Source organism: Carcharodon carcharias, chromosome 11 (assembly GCF_017639515.1).
Source record: "Carcharodon carcharias isolate sCarCar2 chromosome 11, sCarCar2.pri, whole genome shotgun sequence".
NCBI classification, from domain to species: Eukaryota; Metazoa; Chordata; class Chondrichthyes; order Lamniformes; family Lamnidae; genus Carcharodon; species Carcharodon carcharias.
In genome coordinates this window covers 88211386-88231395 of record NC_054477.1, presented here as the reverse complement: position 1 = coordinate 88231395, position 20010 = coordinate 88211386, and the positions used below count along the sequence as shown (strand labels likewise).

The window sequence follows — 20010 nt, the reverse complement described above, 5'->3', positions numbered from 1 at the left end:
TTTTAGACACAGAATTATTATAATGCACTGTGTTATCTAATCTCTGTTAATTACAGGTAATGCATTTCTAGTTCAAACTGGAATTTCTGGCATTCATTTAATTGACCTGCTTTGTATATTTGCAAAACTCATTGTTAAATGGAGTTGGGGGACCATAGGAGCACTGGACAGAAAAGATTTCAGACTGATCATCTCAGTGCTGCTACATCATAGGCACAGTTTTGAGACCAGTTCCTACCTGAAATGATGTGGCGTTGACATTCCTGCCTTTAATGATTGCTATGATTCATTTTCTGGCCAGTCAGTTTTGCATATTTGTACAAAGCTCCACTCACCAACATGTAAACATCAGATACATTTTTAATGTTAGCATAAAATCCTGACAAGGAAGTTGGCTCTTTGCCATTATTTAAACATTTTAAAACGTTCCCAAGTGGCCCAACAATAATCTGCAAAGTTTGCTGTTGTAGAGAAGCTGTTGTGAAGCTGAAGAAGTAATTACTTTCTTGAGGTGGTCCCATATGACAAGCCTGAATTCAATTTAGTCAACTTCAGTTCCTGAGTCAGACAATGCAGTTTATATTGATGCAAATTCTATAACTCACCTGTCACTCAGTAAATAGCCACAATACATATTCTTTTACATTTATGGTAAGAGCAAATATATGAGATTTGGCTATTATTTTATAATAAGGAATGTCAAATAATACACCCTAGCACTGAATAAGCACCCAGGGAAAAATAGGCTGCAGACACCCGCCCATGAAAGCAAACTTTCAATCCCATTGAGCTTGAAAACTGGGCCTACATGGCCCGATTTCTAGGTGATTAATTTTGGTGAAAATGGGATGTATCCTTCTCAGAATATGACTATATCATTCTTTGTAACACACATTCACCAATAATGTATATGCAATGGTCTATGGGCCTCCTGTGTCACTGCTGGTACAAGGTTTCACAGCTACTCTACATGACCCATCTCCTAAGCCTACTGGTTGGCAATTACTTTCTTCAGGTTGCTCATTATCTTTTACCCAGAAAAGCTCTTCTCTGCATGTATCTGTCACCTTTGTGGCCTATTTCAGTTTTGTCCTCCATTGTAACTTCCTTGACAGTCCTTCCTGCTGCTCTCCATTACAATTTCATTTTACAGAGCTTCCCAATGTGAGCAGTGGATCTCAACAGCGTACGGATTTGATCTCAGAGAATAAAAATCATGTAGAGTTGATGGGCAATTCCTCAGGAGGAAAGAAAAGAAATCATAGGCTCCAATAAACCAAATTGTTCTCATTCACCTCTAAGTGAACAATTTAATAACAGCCTAAGCAAAAGCCTGGGAAAACTCGTGATTTCACATTATATTCTTCAACCAAAATGTAGGGAGTCTAACAATATGTGGAAACAATGTACAACAGAACAAAAAAAACCTCCAATTTTTTTACATATAATTAAGACTTGAACAGTCAATTTGCAGCCAAATCTGACAAAAGATGATTTTGTAACATTAACAGGAATTTATTAGACACTTCCATTAATATTGATTGTTTAAACCTTCTGGTTTGCATGCTATAAGATCTCTTGTTACAGGTCTCAAAGACATATAATTAGGCTCAGTCTCCTAATATGAATAGTAGAACCAAAGTGGCTAACAGAACAGAAGGAGACTATTTGTCCCACTCTGTCTACACTGGCTCTTTGTTAGAGCAATCCAAAACTAATCCCACTGCTCTGCACTCACTCTATAGCCCTGTATCTTCCTTTGCTTCAAATGTGTACATATTTTCCCTTTTAAAGTTGCAATGGTCTCATTCTCAGCTCCCTGTGACAAGAATTTCATAGTCTAACACCCCTCTGTGAAAGGATTTTATCCCTAATCTCTCTCCTCGCTTGTTATGGATTTCAACACAGTTAGCATAAAAATTATTTTCATTTGCTATTCCTATCCAAAACAAATGGGGTAATGGCAAAAACAGTCCTGGAAATTTGGTAGCAAGGACTAGCACTACCTTGTTCCTTTGCCTTTAATACCATCCCTTCATTTCTGTCAGGACCACTGATGGAAATGCCTTCCCCACTCTCTGCATGCAAATGCTGTACTAGCGGAGAGGTGGAAGCCTGGCTCAGAGCCGTTTCTTCCAGTCTCAACTCCCCTTCCTTTTTGTTCTCCTGAACCACCAGGACATGTCTACTGGTAGATCCTGCAGTAGAGGCAGGAAAACCCCCAAGTCCTTGGAAGGAGAGATAGGGCTTGGTGGTACATTATTTCCCTCCATTTCACGACAGCTTCTCACTTGTTGAAGGACTCAGTATCAACTGCAGCTTCAATAAAAGCTTAGAAGTAGTCTGAGGCTCTTCCATGCCTTTATCATGATGTTGCAAACATAGTCTAGCAATAGCACTAACAGTATATTCTGCCCTTGCAGCGGTGATAGACTCTCACTTGCTGGTAAGGATTCCACTGGAGCTCACTCTGAATTCCTAATGATCCCTGACCTAGGGTCATGATTTTGGTGGTTCAGGGCAGCAGACTGGGAATCCAAGTCACCAGGTTTAAACCTAAGCACACTCACTTGGAAGTTCTTTGGCATTTTTTTGACTGTTCACTGTAACTTTAATGGACGATTGGTGGAAATCCCAAGGAAATACCACAAATATTTATGCATTTTCTTGCATTTCTGCTGAAGTTACAACAGATGATTGGAAAGACCCCTGAATTTCTGGCCCATTGGCTCAGAACTAACTCCAGCAAAAATGGCAGTGATAGCCAGTAATTAATATGATTCTTTTGTTCTGTCTTTTAATTTTACTAAGACATGAGTTTGACCAGTTCCCTCTTTATTACTGCACTAAACATCCCAACGACTGTATTTACCTTTTTCATTTGAAAATAGAATTGCTTTCTCTCTTCCCTTCTGCTTGGTAAAGTTATAATGATTATAAACAAAGTCACACTGAAAACACCAAATTTAAGTGTTTACATCATGATCATTTCAGAAATATCCACTCTGGCCTCTGGAACCAGCTCCAACGTGGCTGATTACAAACTTGCAGAATCTAAGCAAGTAGGAGAAGGTGATGAGGCACCATGCACCTCACATGCTCATATTTTCGACAGTTATGAGAAGCAGAATACAGTAATAAAGGGCTGGAATATGATGGGCAAAGTCATAAAGATGCACAGGATTAAAGCTATTTTACCCAAAGGACATCTGCCGTAAGTTGGTATAATGGTAACAGACTTACCAGAATGGTCCATTGATTGAAGGAATGCGACCATTGTATAGTGAGAAGGGAAAGCTACATGAAAATTCAAATATTTGCTAAATGTTCTAGGTAATGGATGAGAGGTAAGATCTATGGTCTGGCAAAATGTGGTGAAACTGTGGAAAGCTAGAAAACACAGCATAAGTTCCCTTAGTGGATCTTGAAGTGCGATTGTGGCCCTTGGATATGATCACATACTTGCAATAGAACAACTGATCATGGGAGGAAGAGGCCAGGTGGCAGGAGTCCAGAAAGAGATAGGAGGGCAGGTAGAGGCTGTAATTTGACTAGAGCAAGGACTATAGAACAATCTAGGAATGCCACTAGAAATAAAAGTCCTTATAATTGTGGATTTTTGGTGGCTACAAACAAACTAGAAGATAAATTGATAAGAGATGTGAAACAATAAGAGTTGGGTAGTTGGAAGGAATTCGGTTTTTACCCTGAAGTACTACATAGGGGACAGTTGGCCTTATCATACAGGCCTTAGCACACAAGTGATATATACAGAAAAAGTACTTCCTGATGGGACATATAAGGCTAAAGCAAGACTAGTGTCTTGGGGTTTCAAAGAGAGACTTGGTGATTAAGATGTTAGAATGGATTCCCCATGGCAGGAAAAATGATCTTGGAGGATTCTCTTAGCTCTCTTAGGCACACATTCTTGGGAACATAAGTCGATTGATATAAAAGCCACATTTTTGCTGGATGAAAAATTTCAAAGAGAAGTGTTTTTGAAACCACCTAAAGAAGCAAATGATGTAGAAGGGAAGCTGGGGAGATTAAACAAATGTATTTATGGATTAAATGATGCGTTGAGGGTATGTATTTCTCAGTTAGGTCTGCCTTGCAAAAGTAGGTTGCATTCAGCTTAAAGCAGACCAGAAATATTCTACTGATAACACAAAGAGAAACTCACAGGCATCTTTATGATGCATGTTGATGATTTTCTATGGGGATATTCTGTGGAATTTGAGCAATTTACTATTGATAAGATAAAAGGGGAAATTAAGTTTGGAAATCAGGCTTTAGGGCCTTTAAATATATAAGGTAGGCATTAAGCAGATAAGGTCAGGAGTAACCTTGAATAAACAATCGTACCTCAAAAGTGTTAATTGTATCCCAATTAATCAGGTCAGGTCCTCACAGAAAAATGATCTTGCATCCAAAGAAGAAACAGAACAGTTAAGAAGCTTGTTTGGACAGTTAAACTGGCTATGCAATCAGACAAGCGTGGATGCTGTGATGTATTGGAAGTTAATACAGTGATGAAACATGTTGCTGTTGAGGAAGTTTGGAGGGAAAATAAAACATTAAAGAAATTAAATTCGGAGAAATGCGCAATCAGGTTTCCAGCCATGGGTGCCCAAAAGATAGGAAGTTATTTTTTAGTGATGCTTCCCATGCCAATCTTCCAGATGGGCATTCAAGTACAACTGGGTTTATTATATTATTGGTGGGTGAAAACAGAAAATGTTGTCACTTGGCCTAGTAAGCCAAGAAATAAAAATGGTGATTAAAAATGCCCTAGCTACAGAAATGCTGGTGCTAGTAGAAACAATGGTTATGATATTCAAAAAGTCATTTGGTAGCACAGAACTTGAGTATTGCTGGAAAAGAGACATGCTGTCGAAGTTTCTGAACTTGCGTCGTCAGGACAAATTCACAAGAATACCAAATCTCAAAGGTAACAACAATTTATACTGCATGAGAAGAGACTTCTGATTTGTTGGCAAGTGGACTCTGATTGGTAGAAACATTGCCATGGAAGATGCACCAGGGAGCAGGAAATACCAAGCTTTGTTTAAATTCAAACTAGGCAGGTCAACTTTGATTGATCAAGGCATTATCATGGGGAATGAACCAAGGAATGTCTGTCCCCTAATCTTTTGTTTAATTGAAAAAGGCACAATGTTTGGACATGTTCTTTCTGTTTAAACATGGCAATGATAGGACTGCTCCGATCTTCTGCCTGATGATTACATGAATACATTCTCACACCTGTCTGGTGATGCACAGAAGTTTTAGATACGCCCATTAAAGGTATACAACAACAGGGACATGGCTAGGATCTGGAGAATCATGGCAAACCTTTCTCTCCTACTTGTGCTAAGCAAATGCCAGAATGGGAATGCAGCAAAAAAAAGTTTCTTTATTTTGAAGAGTCATGTGACAAATCTAGGGTTAATAATGCAAAAGAAAATGAAAGAGCCAATCTAAATTATAAAAGGGGAAGTAGAAAAGATCAAAGGGATATGAAGAAAAATTAGCAGGTAACATAGACAGAAATATAAAGGATTTTATAAACACAAGAAGTGTGAAAACAGGCAGGGAAAAAGAGGACCAGTAAGAGAAGTGGAAGTAAATCTACTGGAAATTGAGGAGATAGCAGAGACTGGTGAGGCCCAGAAATGTTGGTTTCAGATTTTTGAACTTTCAACCCTCCCTCTAATCACAAGGAGACCTTGTGACACAGTGCATTGTGTCCCTGCCTCTGAGCCAAAAGCTTTGGGTTTGAGTGCCACCCCAGCATCCAATGGCCAAGGGAGGTATGTTCATAATGTGACCAAACAGGTTGATTATCAACCTGCAAATCTTACCAACACATGCCAATGGCAGGTGGTAAAAGTGGGAGGGATTCCTGGTCAGCCATATGATGGGAAGAATGTTGGAACCTCTACCATCACTATCCACAGTTCCAGACTAGAACATGCATGTAAAAGTGCATGTTACCTTAGCAACTTGGACTCCCTGAGTGATCTATAACACACCACCACCCTACATACTCTAGGGAATTAACATTCTCTTCTCAGGCCCTTTTTATCAGAGCAGAAAAGGAAAAATAATGTACTGCTGAAAAAGATTCATGGTGTCAAAGCTTCACAAGAATACCAAATTGTAAAGGGAACAACAGTTTATACTGCATGAGAAACGAGTGCTGATTGGTTGACAAGTGGACTCTGCTTGGTATTGCCATGCAGAATGCATCACTAACTGACAACTGACAGTTAACTGCCAAGCCTTTGTTTAAATTCAAACCAGTCAGGTCAACTCTGATTGGTCAAGGCATTGCCCTGGTGAATGAACGAGGGAATGAAACAGGGAATGGCTGTCCCCTAAGCTTTTGTTTAGTTGAAAAAGGTGCAATGTATGTACCTGCTCTTCTTTATCTGCAAAGGACAGGGGCTGTGTGTGTGAATATATGTGGTTTCTAGCATGCATAAGTGTACCATGCTGCAGGCCCAATTGATAATCCTAAATTGGTTTTCAGTTTAATTCTTAGTACAATCATGATTGTTTAGCAAATGTTGTCCAGTTGCAGAATCACAACTAATGTTGGACACTGTGTTTTGAGTTTGCAAGCACGGCTGGGTTGGGTATGGTCAGCACTTTGCCTCTGGCAAACAACCGAAGGACAAAACAAAAGGTAATCAAGTTCAAGAAGTTTTATAAATTTAGTAGATGAAAAACTATGGGCTGGGTTTAATGTTCCTGGGTCAATGGGCTTGAAGACAGTGAGAGGGGAGGTTTGTTAAATCCAGCAGGCTGCTTGCCCACCGCCCACCCACCTTCCTCTGTCACCGCTGCAATTATACCATAGGCTGGGGTGGGTTTGGGCAGCCCGCCCACCAGTTGGCAAATTGAGGCCCATAAGCAGGCAATTACTGCCCACTTAAGGGCCTCATCCCACTACCACAATTTAACAGGTGGTGGGAGAGGCCCATGCTCAGTGCTGAACCCAGCAGGTTTTCCTACACTGGTTGGAGGGGGGGGCGAAGAGCCCCTTCTTAACTGGCCCCCTGGGCCCATCAGAGGACCCCGCACCCCAAGGTCTTACTCCCCCAAGGCTTCCTTTCCCCAATGGCCTCTCAAACCTCAGCTCCCCACCCGCCTCACCGCCTCGCTGGGGCCTGTAAGTTTGGCACCTGTTGAAACCCCGAGCCATACCTAAATTATTCAGCACTACACAAACAAAATACTGGAAAGCTGCCAGCTTCTGATTGGGCAGCAACTTTCTGAGACAGCACTTCCTGATCCTGAAGGATGGTGGTCCCACCTCCAGTCTATTAACAGCCAATTGGCCAGCCAGTGTTGCCCTTGGTGCCCCCCCTACCCCTGACATTTTAGCTAAGGGTGCAGGGAATCCAGAGCCTTGTATAATTCAGGCCCACTTCAGTAGTTAGTGAGTCAATAACCAGAACACATCAATTAAAAAAAAATTAAAACAACTAAGGGAGATTTTAAGAGATTCGAGACGTAAGAGACTTATTGGACTGTATTGGCATAGAATGCCTGACCAAAAACATTGGTGCAAACAGAATTCATAATTTTTAAGAAGTGAACAAATATTTGTAAAAAATGAAAAGCTTCTGGGAAAAAGACACAGGGCTGGGACAGAGTGGATAGTTTGTTCAGAAGGTCAGCAAGTTGTGATGGGTCAAATGGCCTCCTTCTCTGCTGTAAAATTCCATGAGGTAGAAAACTACATTGAGTATTTGCGTCAAACTGGAGTTATTGCATTGGTTTCCTATTGAAATCAATTAAAACGAATGTCAGGTGGGGCATATAACAGCAGCCAATACAATAATACCAGTTTTCTGATATGGCTGTAGGCAAATTTCTACCTCTATAATTTGGCTGTCTATTGGAAGCTAGGAATGGATATTCACAGGAGTGAATTACAATACATTGTCTGCAACATGGAAAAGTTTAAAAAAAATGTACATATATCAATATACAGATTGACATGTGCACCCAGTATTTTGTCAGTTGGACTTTCCTTTGGCTGATATAATTGCAGTTGAGCTGTACAGTAGTGTTGCCTGCTACCCTGCTATCCACCAGGCAGACCTATTTTCTTGACAGTGCCCATGGTAGCATCATAGCATGAACAAGAAAATTGAGGTTAATTGATTGGATTACCTGCCTTTGTAAATTTCTCACATTTTTTGAATCAGTGGTGATGACAGAAAATGTCAGCAGCAATTATTACCAAGCTACCAATTATGACCTTGTCTAAAACATAGGCCTTGTTGTGTCATTAGCAGGACACAGTCTAATGACATATTCACTTATTATTCAAGAGGCATTTATCATCAGCTATTTATTGTCAATTTTTTGAACCTGATGCTCATTTTAACACTATCAAACATTCATTGAGATTTTGACATTTCATATTTTATTTGTAAAAACAGCATAATACCGTTAGGGGAAGGATTACAGATCACACTGCCAATGCATAAAATAGGTTATTCTATTTGTTATTCACTTTTCTCCCTATCCCTTCATGAAGCACAAAGTCATTTTGGGGCCTAGTCCCATAAGTGCTAGCAGTACAATAATACCTTGTCTAAATGACTAGTATTTATATTGGATATTGTGTAATTCTCTACCACTAGCAGGAAAAGTATGCTTGAAGAAAGTGGGGGGGTCAGAGCTAGGGCTGCTTCTCCAACCCATGCTCCCTTGTAACCTACCTTCCCACTAAAACAAAATCAGCTTGCATTTATATAGATCCTTTTATATAGGAAAATGTCCCTTGCCACTTCATGGAGAGATAAGCAGAATAAATAATATTGGGCTGCATGTGTAAGACAGATAACAAATGTTGGGAGCCTATTCAATTTTGGGTGATGGGGTGATCACAGTTGAGAGTTTGACCCTGCCCTCTCCTAACAATCAAGAGTGAGAATTCTGGCTAATTTCCCTTTCTCTGCCACAAATGCGCTAAGAGTTATACCCACAAATGGCATAGGCTGATACGAACATATGATCAAAATGGCTGATCCATTTTTGTTTCAAATTCTACATTCCCATCTATCCTCGATAATCTTCCCCTTGCCTAACAAGAATCTATCTACTTCTGACTTAAAAATATTTAATGACCCTGCCTCTATCACTTTCTGAGGCAGAGAATTGCAAAGTCTCACAACCTCTGAGAGAAAAAAAATTCTCATCTCTGTCCTACGCCTAACTTTAAAACAATGCCTCTTAGTTCTGGACTCGCCCACAAGAGGAAACATCCTTTCCACACCACCTTGTCAAGACCATTCAGGATCTTATATACTTCAATCAAGTCACCCCTCACTCTTCTAAACCCCACTGAAAACAAGCCTGCCTAACCTATCCTCATCATTCCAGATATCAATCCAGTAAGCCTCCTCTGAACCGCCTCCAACGCCGAAAGAGAATGAGGGTCAGAGCTAGGACTACAGCTAGGATCGGTTATTTCAGCACAGACAAGGGATTTAACCCAATGAGTATGGCTGTGTGTCGTGCCACAGGATGCATTCACCCACTGAACAATAGATGTGCTTTACTTCCCAGCTTCTAATCAGTTCATTATCTGAGAAAAATATGTTTGAAGTTTGAAATCATCTTTTTGTGTTGCAAGGATTTTTTTTCTCAAAAAGCTGTGGCCATTAACTTTCTACATTTTAATTTAAATGTGCTTTCATTTTAAGCAACCTGATTGCAGGCAAGAATATTTCAGTTGAAAGAATAATGAACATGTTGGAAATGTACAGCAGCTTAGTCAGCATCTGAAGGATGAAGTTACGTTCAAATAGACCCTTCATCATAAGTGATTCCAAATGGTCTGCTGTGCATATCCAGCATTTCCTGATATGAATTCAGATATCCATCACTCATGGTTTTTCTTTTTCTGCTACAATTCTAATTGACTTTACTAGGTTTTTAACCTAGTAAATTTAACTAAAGTGTAAGTTAAACAGGCTGAGGGGAAACAAAAATAGAAAGTGCTGGAAATAACAGTTTTGAAAAAGTGATATTCGACTCGCTACGTTAACGCATTGTCTCTCTCTCACAAATGCTGCTAGACCTGCTGAGTATTTCCAGTACTTTCTGTTTTAATTTCAGGTTTCCAGTATCAACATAATTTTGCTTTTGTTTTAACAGCTGAGGGGTGACCTGATAAAGATCTTTAAGATCATGAATGGGTTTATAGTGGAGATATAGAGAAAGGGTTTCCATTTGTGGGGGTACCAGAGCTAGGAGCCATAAATATAAGATCCTCTCTCACCAAAGAGGGAATTCAGGAAAAACTTCCATACGCAGAGAATGGTTAGAATAAACCTCACTGCTTCTTGGAGTAGTTGTAGCGAATAGCATAGATTCATTTAAGGGAATTTAGACAAACACATGAAAAGAAAGTTTACACTGATGGAATGGAAGAGGATAGTATGAGATGTAAACACTGACATGGACCAGTTGGGCTGAATGGCCTGTTTCACTACTGTACTTTTTATATAAATCTATGTAATTAATACTGAATATCAAAGGCCTGTCTGCTATGTATTTGTAAATAAAGGATACGTTTTGATTATTGCAGCTCCAATGAATGCACATTTTAATGAACTTTTAACACTGACTTATCTCTTGTGCATTACAGTGATGGCTGGGCAGATAGGTATGATGTGACAGATGGCTACCAGCGAGAAGCCACTGGAGGCATAACAATCAAACTCCAATCTCCTGATGTGACGTGGTTTGATGATTACTACCTTGAGCTGCGGCCAGAGTCCCACTTCAGTAATCCCTGGTTCCCAGAGTTCTGGCAACACAGATTTCAGTGCAGACTGGAAAATCAACAGCAGGAAAATCCTGAATATAACAGGACCTGTGATGGTAAGGAGCAGCTGATCTGCTAAGCTGTACATCACTCTTCACTAACTTGGGTGTAATCCCAACAGGTTGGGCTTCATGCATTTTATGACTGAATAGTTCTCGAAATAAAAAAATGAATATTCATTAAATATATCTCTTATACGTCCCATAAATAATCTCTTCAGCTGTGCTTTGGTTAGTTAGTTTCATTTGATACTTTAACTTATTAGTTTAAAAAGGGAAAGATATTTTAAAATCCTGGAGTAACTTCTCCTCAGCCTGTTGGCTGACAATCCACTTTGCGGACTAGATTCATTAGCTTGAGCCAGTGGAGTACAGGAGGAAAATGTGCACCTTGAAGGCAAATTGCTAGTATGAGTTGCCACAATATTGAGTGACTTGTTCAGTCTCTGGGTAGGTTTATGTGAGGGTGGTGAGTACACTCAGCATAGACAGGAGGGGTGGAGCCAGAGTGACAGCAACCCAGGTTTCTGGGGTCCAGAGGAGCACATCTCTTCTTCCTAGTCCCAAAAATAAATTAAAACTTAACCTGTTGGGCTCCCCTTCAACTGAACTGTTAGCTGATACTGTGCAAGCTGTGCCCTAAAATTCCAAAAGGGTCCTACGTAATTTGCATATTAAAAGAGCTTATTGCCTGACATTGGTCAGTGCTCTGGCCATCTAGTGGGACACTTTGTCAAAGAGTATCCTGGACATAACAACAACAGGAAAAGATGGTACATTATTCCCTACCATTTTTGGGTTACCACCACTCTATTTCCAGCAGAGGGAGGGCTTTAAAATCAATCCCTTTTCAAAATCTTAGAATGTAGAATGTGTGCACTACAATAAGTTTGTTTGAGCATGAGTATACTAAATTTCTTTTCCACAATCTGAATGGAGGAGCAATGATAATTTATTTATTTTAATCCATTGAATAGGAAGCATTTGGCAATTCTGAGAAAAATTAAGGTGCTGGATACATGCACGCTTTTCTTCATTTCTTTCCAATTTGTCCCTTTGGAAATGGACAGCCGGGGCACAGAATCTTTTTGAGATCAGTGTGTTTAGGTAATAAATACAGCCAATTTCCTGAAATTTCCCCATTAATTTAAATAAACAGAAAATTAATGTTCATAGTGTTCTGACCAATGCGTCCTATGAGCACCGCTCTTTGTCAGGAGCATTCGATCAGAAATCAGCTTTGCTTCACTTTCCTTCTGATTCTGCAATGACTATGCAAAGGAAGAATGAATGGAGTTTGGATCAAGTATTTAGGATGCATTTGTATTGTAATTGAAATGTTGGTGGGAAGCTGAATCTCTAATACGCTTAACCTGTTGTGTGAATGCAACTTAATTTTGGTCAGAATGAAGAGGAGAATAAAAACTTGCAATTATGTAGCACCTGTCAGGTCCTCAGGATGTCTCAAAATATATTACAGCCAATTAATTATTCTAGAAGTGCAACTGTTATTATTAAGGAGGCAAACATTGCAGGTAATTTGCAAACAGCAGGATCCTAAAAACATCAATGAGATGAATAACCAATTAATCTGTTTTAGATGTCATTGGTTGTCATTGGTGGTCAGGACACCAGGAAAACCAACTTATTTTTCCTTCAGAAACTACCTGGAAATCTTTTGCATCCACCTGACAGGACAGATAGGCCTGCAGTTTAAACATCACATCTGGAAGACAGTGAGAGTTAATGATAACCGCTGAATATGGGCACAGGGATTGTGATGCGTCATTACCCCTTACTTGTTGATATGAAATGTCAGCTTCCTGTGACCAGTGCATTATAGTGCCTTTTGCTTGAAGCCCGTACTAACCGCACTGTTCATTGGCTGCAGATGTCAAGAACTGAAAAAAAAAATATCACAGGCTAAGGAAAAGGCAAGGGAATGGAACAAGATGAGAAGCTCTTACAGAAAGCCAGCAGGGACACAACGGGTCAAATGCCCTCCTTCTGTGCTATCACCATTCTATAATTTTATGATATCAGCAGGGGGGCAAAAATAAAAGTTTCTAGCAGCACTTGCAACTAGCCTGCATTGCTTAAAGCTAACTTGTACCTCTTAATGCGAAGTTGTATTTTGCTGCAAAAGTGCTGGGAGGAATCAATCAATTGGGAATCATATCTAATATTCATATGCTTTATCATACTCTCACACATTTCACACTGCTGCAAGCCCTACACCTACATCTCACAGCTTGCAGCAGTGTCAGCTATTCAACCATAACAAGCACATCATCCACTGACACATTTTCCATACTCTTGCTGACAAGGTGCACAGCCAGAGACAGGAAGGGTTAAATGACAGGGGCAGATGTTTCCACATGAACCAATTCCCATGGGGGAGACAGTGATGGCCAGTATTGGGATCGTCGTTGCTGAGACCATGGCCAATGGTGAGGCTGAATCTATTGAAGTTGACCGTATCCTCATATCTAAAAGTAGTTCTCAGATCCTGCTCACCCCTCCTCCCACACTTTATCCTGACGTACAAGCTGCAGAAGGTGTAAGCATGCACCATTTACTTACCACCCCATCCCCACAACACATTCTTACGCTTTTTCACTTTCAGATACCCAAGATGTGCAGCCTGGCCAGGCAATGGAGGAGCACCAAGTAGAGAATGGGAGTGGTGGGAGTGGGAAGTCGGAATGTCTCCCGCTGTTGAACGGGGTGTGCTATTACATGCAATTGTGCGCTCCCTGCCTCATTATTTATGCATGCGCACAGTTCACGTCAAGTCTCATGGCGGACGGGCAGGGAGTTGGCCGCCCCACCATCATGTCCGGGCACCATATTTAAAAGACACCCGGAAAGCCAATCAATGGCACCAGGACCTTTGCAGGAAGATGTGCAGCAAAAGGCAGCAACCTCCGGCCCTATGGTTTGGTGATGCCTTCCTGGAGCATTTCTTCTAGGCCATCAAGGAAAGGGATGACAACAGCATGCCCTCCTGACTGACCACCACAGCTAGGGAAGAGGTCGCCAGGGTGGTCAGTGCTTGTGCGGTTCATAGAAGAAATGCCCTGCAGTGCAGGGAACAAGTCAATGATCTATTCCACGCCGCTAGGGTAAGTGAACCTTCTACTCACTCCAAACTCACATCACCACTCATTTTGTGATTCTGTCATAGGATATCACTGTCAAGGCCAGCATTTTTGTTGCCCTTACCTAAATGCCTCGAGAAGGTGGGGGAGTGCTGCCTTTATGAACCGCTGCAGTCCGTGTGCTGTGTTGTTAGGGAGGCAACTGCAGTATTTTGACCCAGTCACAGTGAAGGGACAACCATAGGGTTTGGAGTGGAGGGCAACTTGCAGGTGCTGCTGTTCCCATGCACCTGCTGCCCTTGTCCATTTAGCTGGTAGAGTTCACTGGTTTGGAAGGCGATATCAAAAGAGCCTTGTTGAATTGTTGCAATGCATCTTGTACATGGTACACACTGCTGCCATTCTGTGTTGGTGGTGGAGAGGCTGAATATTGAAGGTGGTGGATGGGTTGCCACTCAAATGGGCTGCTTTGCCCTGGATACTGTTTTGTTTGTTAAGTATTTCTGGAGCTACACTCATGCGGCACTGAAGAGTAGTCCATCACACTCCTGACTTGTTCCTTGCACATGGTGGTCAGGCTTTGGGGAGGCAGGAGGTCAGTTAGTCTTAGAATTAGCAGCCTACAACCTACTCTTTCATCAAACTTGCTGACAATCCATCCACCTGTCTTTATGCAGGAGAAGACAGCCCACAACAGGAAGGAGAGAGAGAGAGAGAGAAGATGGGAGGTGGGATGCCAGCTGCAAACCCTCACTGCATTCGAGCAGCAGGTTGCATAGCTGGCCAGTGGGGGGGTGGAGATAGATACCATGACTGTGCCAAGGGCGAGTTCGGCCTTTCCCAAGAATCCAGTGAGGTGGCATGCAGGTGTTTGATGCCTGCAATCTCTCAGCCAGCCTAGGAGGTCACTCATTCTCTCCTTTCTCTATTCCAGGTGTCAGCAGGAAGAGGGAGAGGACAACTTCCCCTTCAGAAGACAGCCCCAGTCCCCAGGCCACCTTGGAGGAAGATAATGATGACTTCATACCAATAGAGCCATCAGAGTGTTCACCTGCACCCTCCACCAGCCCAGAGACACACACTTTGGTGGGTCATAGATCTAGCTTAGGCTCGGGGTCACACTCTGGTGGTCTCTTCACATACATATGTCCACAGCAGGCAGACGTAGTGACAGTCCAGGTCTCTGGCACTCGGAGGACTGCCGGAGAACAGGTACCTGCTAAGTCCAAGTCCGATGACGAGCCTCTGGAAGCCACCATAGAAAATATGCTGGAGATTCAGCGAGACGCACGGGAACATCAGTCAGAAGTATCAGAGGCCCTCAACAGAACGGCATGTGAGGTGGATGAGTCCATGCGCATGCTCTCTGATGTCATAGTTCTAGCATAGGAGCACATGGAAGTCTCCATGGTAAAGGTGGTTTATGCCATGGAGATCCAGATCAAGCAGTTTCTGCCAGGTATGCGCTTGGACCGACACATCATCACTCTAGTCATGACTGCATTCCAGCAGTGGCTAGATGAGAGGTGAATGGGGCACCTCAACCTTTGTCCAGGTGCCCCTTCTCCTCAAGGAGTCAGGGTGGGGCCCTCAGGCACCCAAAGGGAGGAGGATCATCAGCAGGACACCCCAGAGCCATCCACCCAGGACACATCAAGGGCGTCTAGCCACTCCAAACCCTCTCTGCGTGTGACCCCATCAGCTCCAGCTGGTCAGGTCAGTGAGGGTGCATCTGCCCCACAGCAGGAGACCCTTAGCAGGCTGGGGCATTCAAGGCCTCAGCCCTCCAGATGACACCCACTAAAGTCATCTCAGACAACAGGGCATTGCAGTCAGCAGTCTACCTCCACCTCTGCTGTGCATGTTGGGGATGCACCTAGGCATAGTAGTAAAGTAAGGAAAATTAAGAAGTTTTGAACGTACAGTGGTAGCACAGGTGTATAATCATTGTATATAGTTCTGACACTTGTAAATATATGTTCATTTGCACTGTTTGGAAGTCTCCTGGATTCCTTCTTGCTGCTAGGTGCTTTAATAGTTGCATGCACTCCACCTGTTCCAGGTGAAGGACATCCTAGGGGACCAAGGATGGGTGTTTCACCCCCTATTTCATGCCTGCACATGGAGACATTGCTCTTTGACAAGGGTGATGAGAGCCATGTGCAAGAAGCCTCCCTCTCACACTGTTCCGCTGGTCTTGAAGGTCTATGGAGAGACCTTTGCCTTATCATAATAGAAAGAGTAACCACATGAGTCCTTGTCAGGCAGGTTCATTCCCCGAGAGGATGGAGATTTGCAGTCATTGGCTACCATTCACCTGCACGCCCATTGTAGGCAAGCACCTCTCTCCCACTCTTTGCCCCTGGAGCTAATGGCTAATGGCTCTGAATGAATGGAAGCTCTACAACTTGCTGGGATCTCATTGTCAAGAGAACCCTTTGGGAGTGGAGTTCCGCAGGGGTCAGTGTTGGGACCACAACTTTTCACTTTATACATTAATGATCTAGATGAAGGAACTGAGGGCATCCTGGCTAAGTTTGCAGATGATACAAAGATAGGTGATGGGACAGGTAGTATTGAGGAGGTGGGGAGGCTGCAAAAGAATTTGGACAGGTTAGGAGAAAGGGCAAAGAAGTGGCAGATGGAATACAACGTGGGGAAGTGTGAGGTCATGCACTTTGGTAGGAAAAATAGAGACATAGACTATTTTCTAAATGGGGAGAGAATTCAGAAATCTGGAGTGCAAATGGACTTGGGAGTCCAAGTCCAGGATTCTCTTAAGATTAACTTGCAGGTTGAGTCGGTAGTTAGGAAGGCAAATCCAATGTTGGCATTTATTTCGAAAGGACTAAAATATAAAAGCAGAGATGTGCTGCTGAGGCTTTATAAGGCTCTGGTCAGACCACATTTAGAATATTGTGAGCAGTTTTGGGCCCCGTATCTCAGGAAGGATGTTCTGGCCTTGGAGAGGGTCCAGAGGAGGTTCACGAGAATGATTCCAGGAATGAAAGGCTTAACATATGAGGAATGTTTGAGGACTCTGGGTCTATACTCGATGGAGTTTAGAAGGATGAGGGGGGATCTGATTGAAACTTACAGAATACTGAAAGGCCTGGATAGAGTGGACATGGGGAAGATGTTTCCATTAGTAGGAGAGACTAGGACCCGAGGACACAGCCTCAGAGTAAAGCAAGGCCTTTTAGAACAGAGATGAGGAGAAACTTCTTTAGCCAGAGAGTGGTGAATCTATGGAATTCATTGCCACAGAAGGCTGTGGAGGCCAGGTCATTGAGTGTATTTAAGACTGAGATAGATAGGTTCTTGATTGGTAAGGGGATCAAAGGTTACGAGGAGAAGGCGGGAGAATGGGGTTGAGAAATTTATCAGCCATGATTGAGTGGTGGAGCAGACTCGATGGGCCAAATGGCCTAATTTCTGCTCCTATGTCTTATGGTCTTATGGGCCAGACCTGCTGCCGTGTGGCCTTCACCATACAGTGAGGATTTCAAAAGCTCAAAGCTCTCAGGCAGTCTCCATATGATTAAGGTTTCCCTTTAGTTTTCTACTTGTGCTGACCTTCAGATCAACCCACCTAAGAAGACCCACCTCCCACCGCGATGTTTTGCAGTTGGACATGATTGGACATCTGTTGTCTTGCTGCTGAGCTGCCTCTCTCATGATGGTTTGCTGACTTTTCCACCACTTTTACCCTGCCATTGTCACCCACCAATGCCCCACCATCACCATTGACTCCCCCAATGTCACCTTCACACCACCCCCCCGTAACCCTTGAACTTCCCCCCATCACCCTATGACCTTTAATCTGGACATACCTTCCCTCCCCGATGAGCTCATGCCCACCCTGATCCTGCCCACTCCCGTTATTTGTGCCACCATTCCTGTCCCTCTCAATGACCCTCCTGATGAGAACTACACCCGCCACACACAAACCCAGACATCCCACCCTACTACATCCCACTTCCCCTGCACACTGTAACAGTCCCTTTGTTCCATTAATACTGTCAGTTTTCCCCCAGGACTCCGCTATTGACTCAACTGACCCCTCCCTATAAAACACTCCTCCCATTCCCCACTCAAACACCCACCCTTGCCCTTGTGCCTTCAACCCCCCTCCCCTCATGCCTTCAATAGCATTCCCCTGCCCCACACACTCTTGCATACCATCTTCTGCAGTCCTCACTCAATGGTGCAAGCTGCATCGACTGACCGGTAAGTCCTATAAGGGCAGGATCTTCCAATTGGCGAGTGGGGGCAGGGCCCACTCACCGACGCATAAAATGATGCAGGGTGACATCGGGTGGAAGTCCTGAAGCCACCCCGTGTCATTTCCATTTTCAGATCAGCAGGGGTGCAGCCGGGTCAGATGCGCGCCCCCCAACCTGTCAACGGCCTATTAAGGCCATTAGAAAACCAATTCAGCTCATTAATGGACCTGTCCGTCCAACCTTAAGGTTAATGGGCAGGCTGGGAGCCCAGGTGGGCTTGTGAAAAAACATGAAATCTCATCCACTGGCGGGATGAGGTTTCATGAGGTATTTAAATTTTAATGAAAGGTTTAAATAAAAGTTATGGACATGTCCCAATTCATGTGACAGTGTCACACGAGGGGACATGGCAGGGAAAATTTTTAAACTCCTTTATTAACAGTTGAAAATCAGTGCCGATCTCCCTGAGGCAGCATTTAGCCTCAGGGAGATCTGTGCGCTATTTTGCGCGCATGTGTGAAAGAGCGCACTTTCAGCTGAGGGAATCCTCCCCCCACCCCGCGCCCGCACAGGGAGCGCATAACGCTTCCTGTTGGATGTCATGCTTAAGGCCCGCCCATGTAAAATGACGGTGCACCCTCGACTGGGGCACCAATCGGGAACCCACCCGCATGCGCTCGCTCCCGCACTTTCCCCACTCCCCCCCAACGGGGGGAAAATTTTGCCCTAAGTCTCCCTCGCTGGGGGCATGCCACATTTGCCAAGTTGGGTAACTGAACAGCGTATATTTCCATTGGCGAGGCATTAGATTTGATAATTATACAGGATTCTGGTCTGTTGCCCACTTAACGAGTATTCATGAGATGCAAAATGCATTTCCTACTTTCACCAACAGGAAAGGTAACACGCCATTAACCCGCCATCAGGTGAAGAAGATTCCCATCTAATTTCCCGACATTGGGAAGCTGATTTTTGTCCTCCCGCCACATCTTTTGCCCTTGCCTGCCACCCTTCCTGCTGCTGATGGGAGGGAAAGATTCCATCCAACACTGTACATATCCTAGAGAAAAGATTAGAGGCGGGAGCTGCATGGTTGAGCAACTAGGCATGAATGACCTGCAGCCACGGTAGGAGGCAAGGATAGGACAGGTCATTGGAGGGCAAGATTGCACATAGCTGCAGAGGACTCAGATGAGTATTTCAATGTGGCAGATTACGGAAGAACATGGTGGGTTATGCACAGCAAAATGTTTAGTGCATTGGCAGACTCACCAGAAAGCCTGCAATCAATATCAAGGAGTATAGAGGAGTCTGGCACCAACTTGGCACAGGGCTTTTAGCAGAGCTTGGAGCCCCATCCTTTCCAGTGTTGAAGTAGTGGTAAACCTGTGCATACACTTCTGGATCCAACCACAATGTGCCATCTGATGGCCAATGTCACAATTTTCATTACATCCTAATGGATGCTGCAGTGGGCTTCATGCCTTTTTTTTATTCATTTATGGATGTGGGCTTCGTTGGTTAGGCCAACATTTATTGCCCATCCCTAACTGCCCTTGTCACCATGGCTGTGGGTTACAGTGTGCAAAGTGGCTTGCAGGGTCTCCCAGCAGTTCAGATTATTAGGGCCAGAATTTTACGTCCCTTGGGCAGGCAGGCCATACTCGAACGGGCACAAAATCGCGCAAAATGATATCGGGCAACTATGGCTGCCAGTCACCCTGTGAAGCCATTTCATTTCCACAGGGGGACCTGGCAGCTGTGGCCACCATTTATTTTATTAAGGTAAATATCTCTTCAGGCAGCACTTCAAGATGAAGTTGTCCTCA

The 20010-nt window shown here is 43.3% G+C and overlaps 1 protein-coding gene across 1 annotated transcript in view; it reads left to right on the top strand.

The window, feature by feature from the left end:
* The window catches only part of grm5b (glutamate receptor, metabotropic 5b), a 700030-nt gene that overhangs the window by 474531 nt on the left and 205489 nt on the right, over positions 1-20010 (top strand). Inside the window, exon 3 of the mRNA XM_041199276.1 lies at positions 10676-10911. Coding sequence (XP_041055210.1) covers positions 10676-10911 — 236 coding nt within the window. The remainder of the gene's footprint in view (positions 1-10675; positions 10912-20010) is intronic.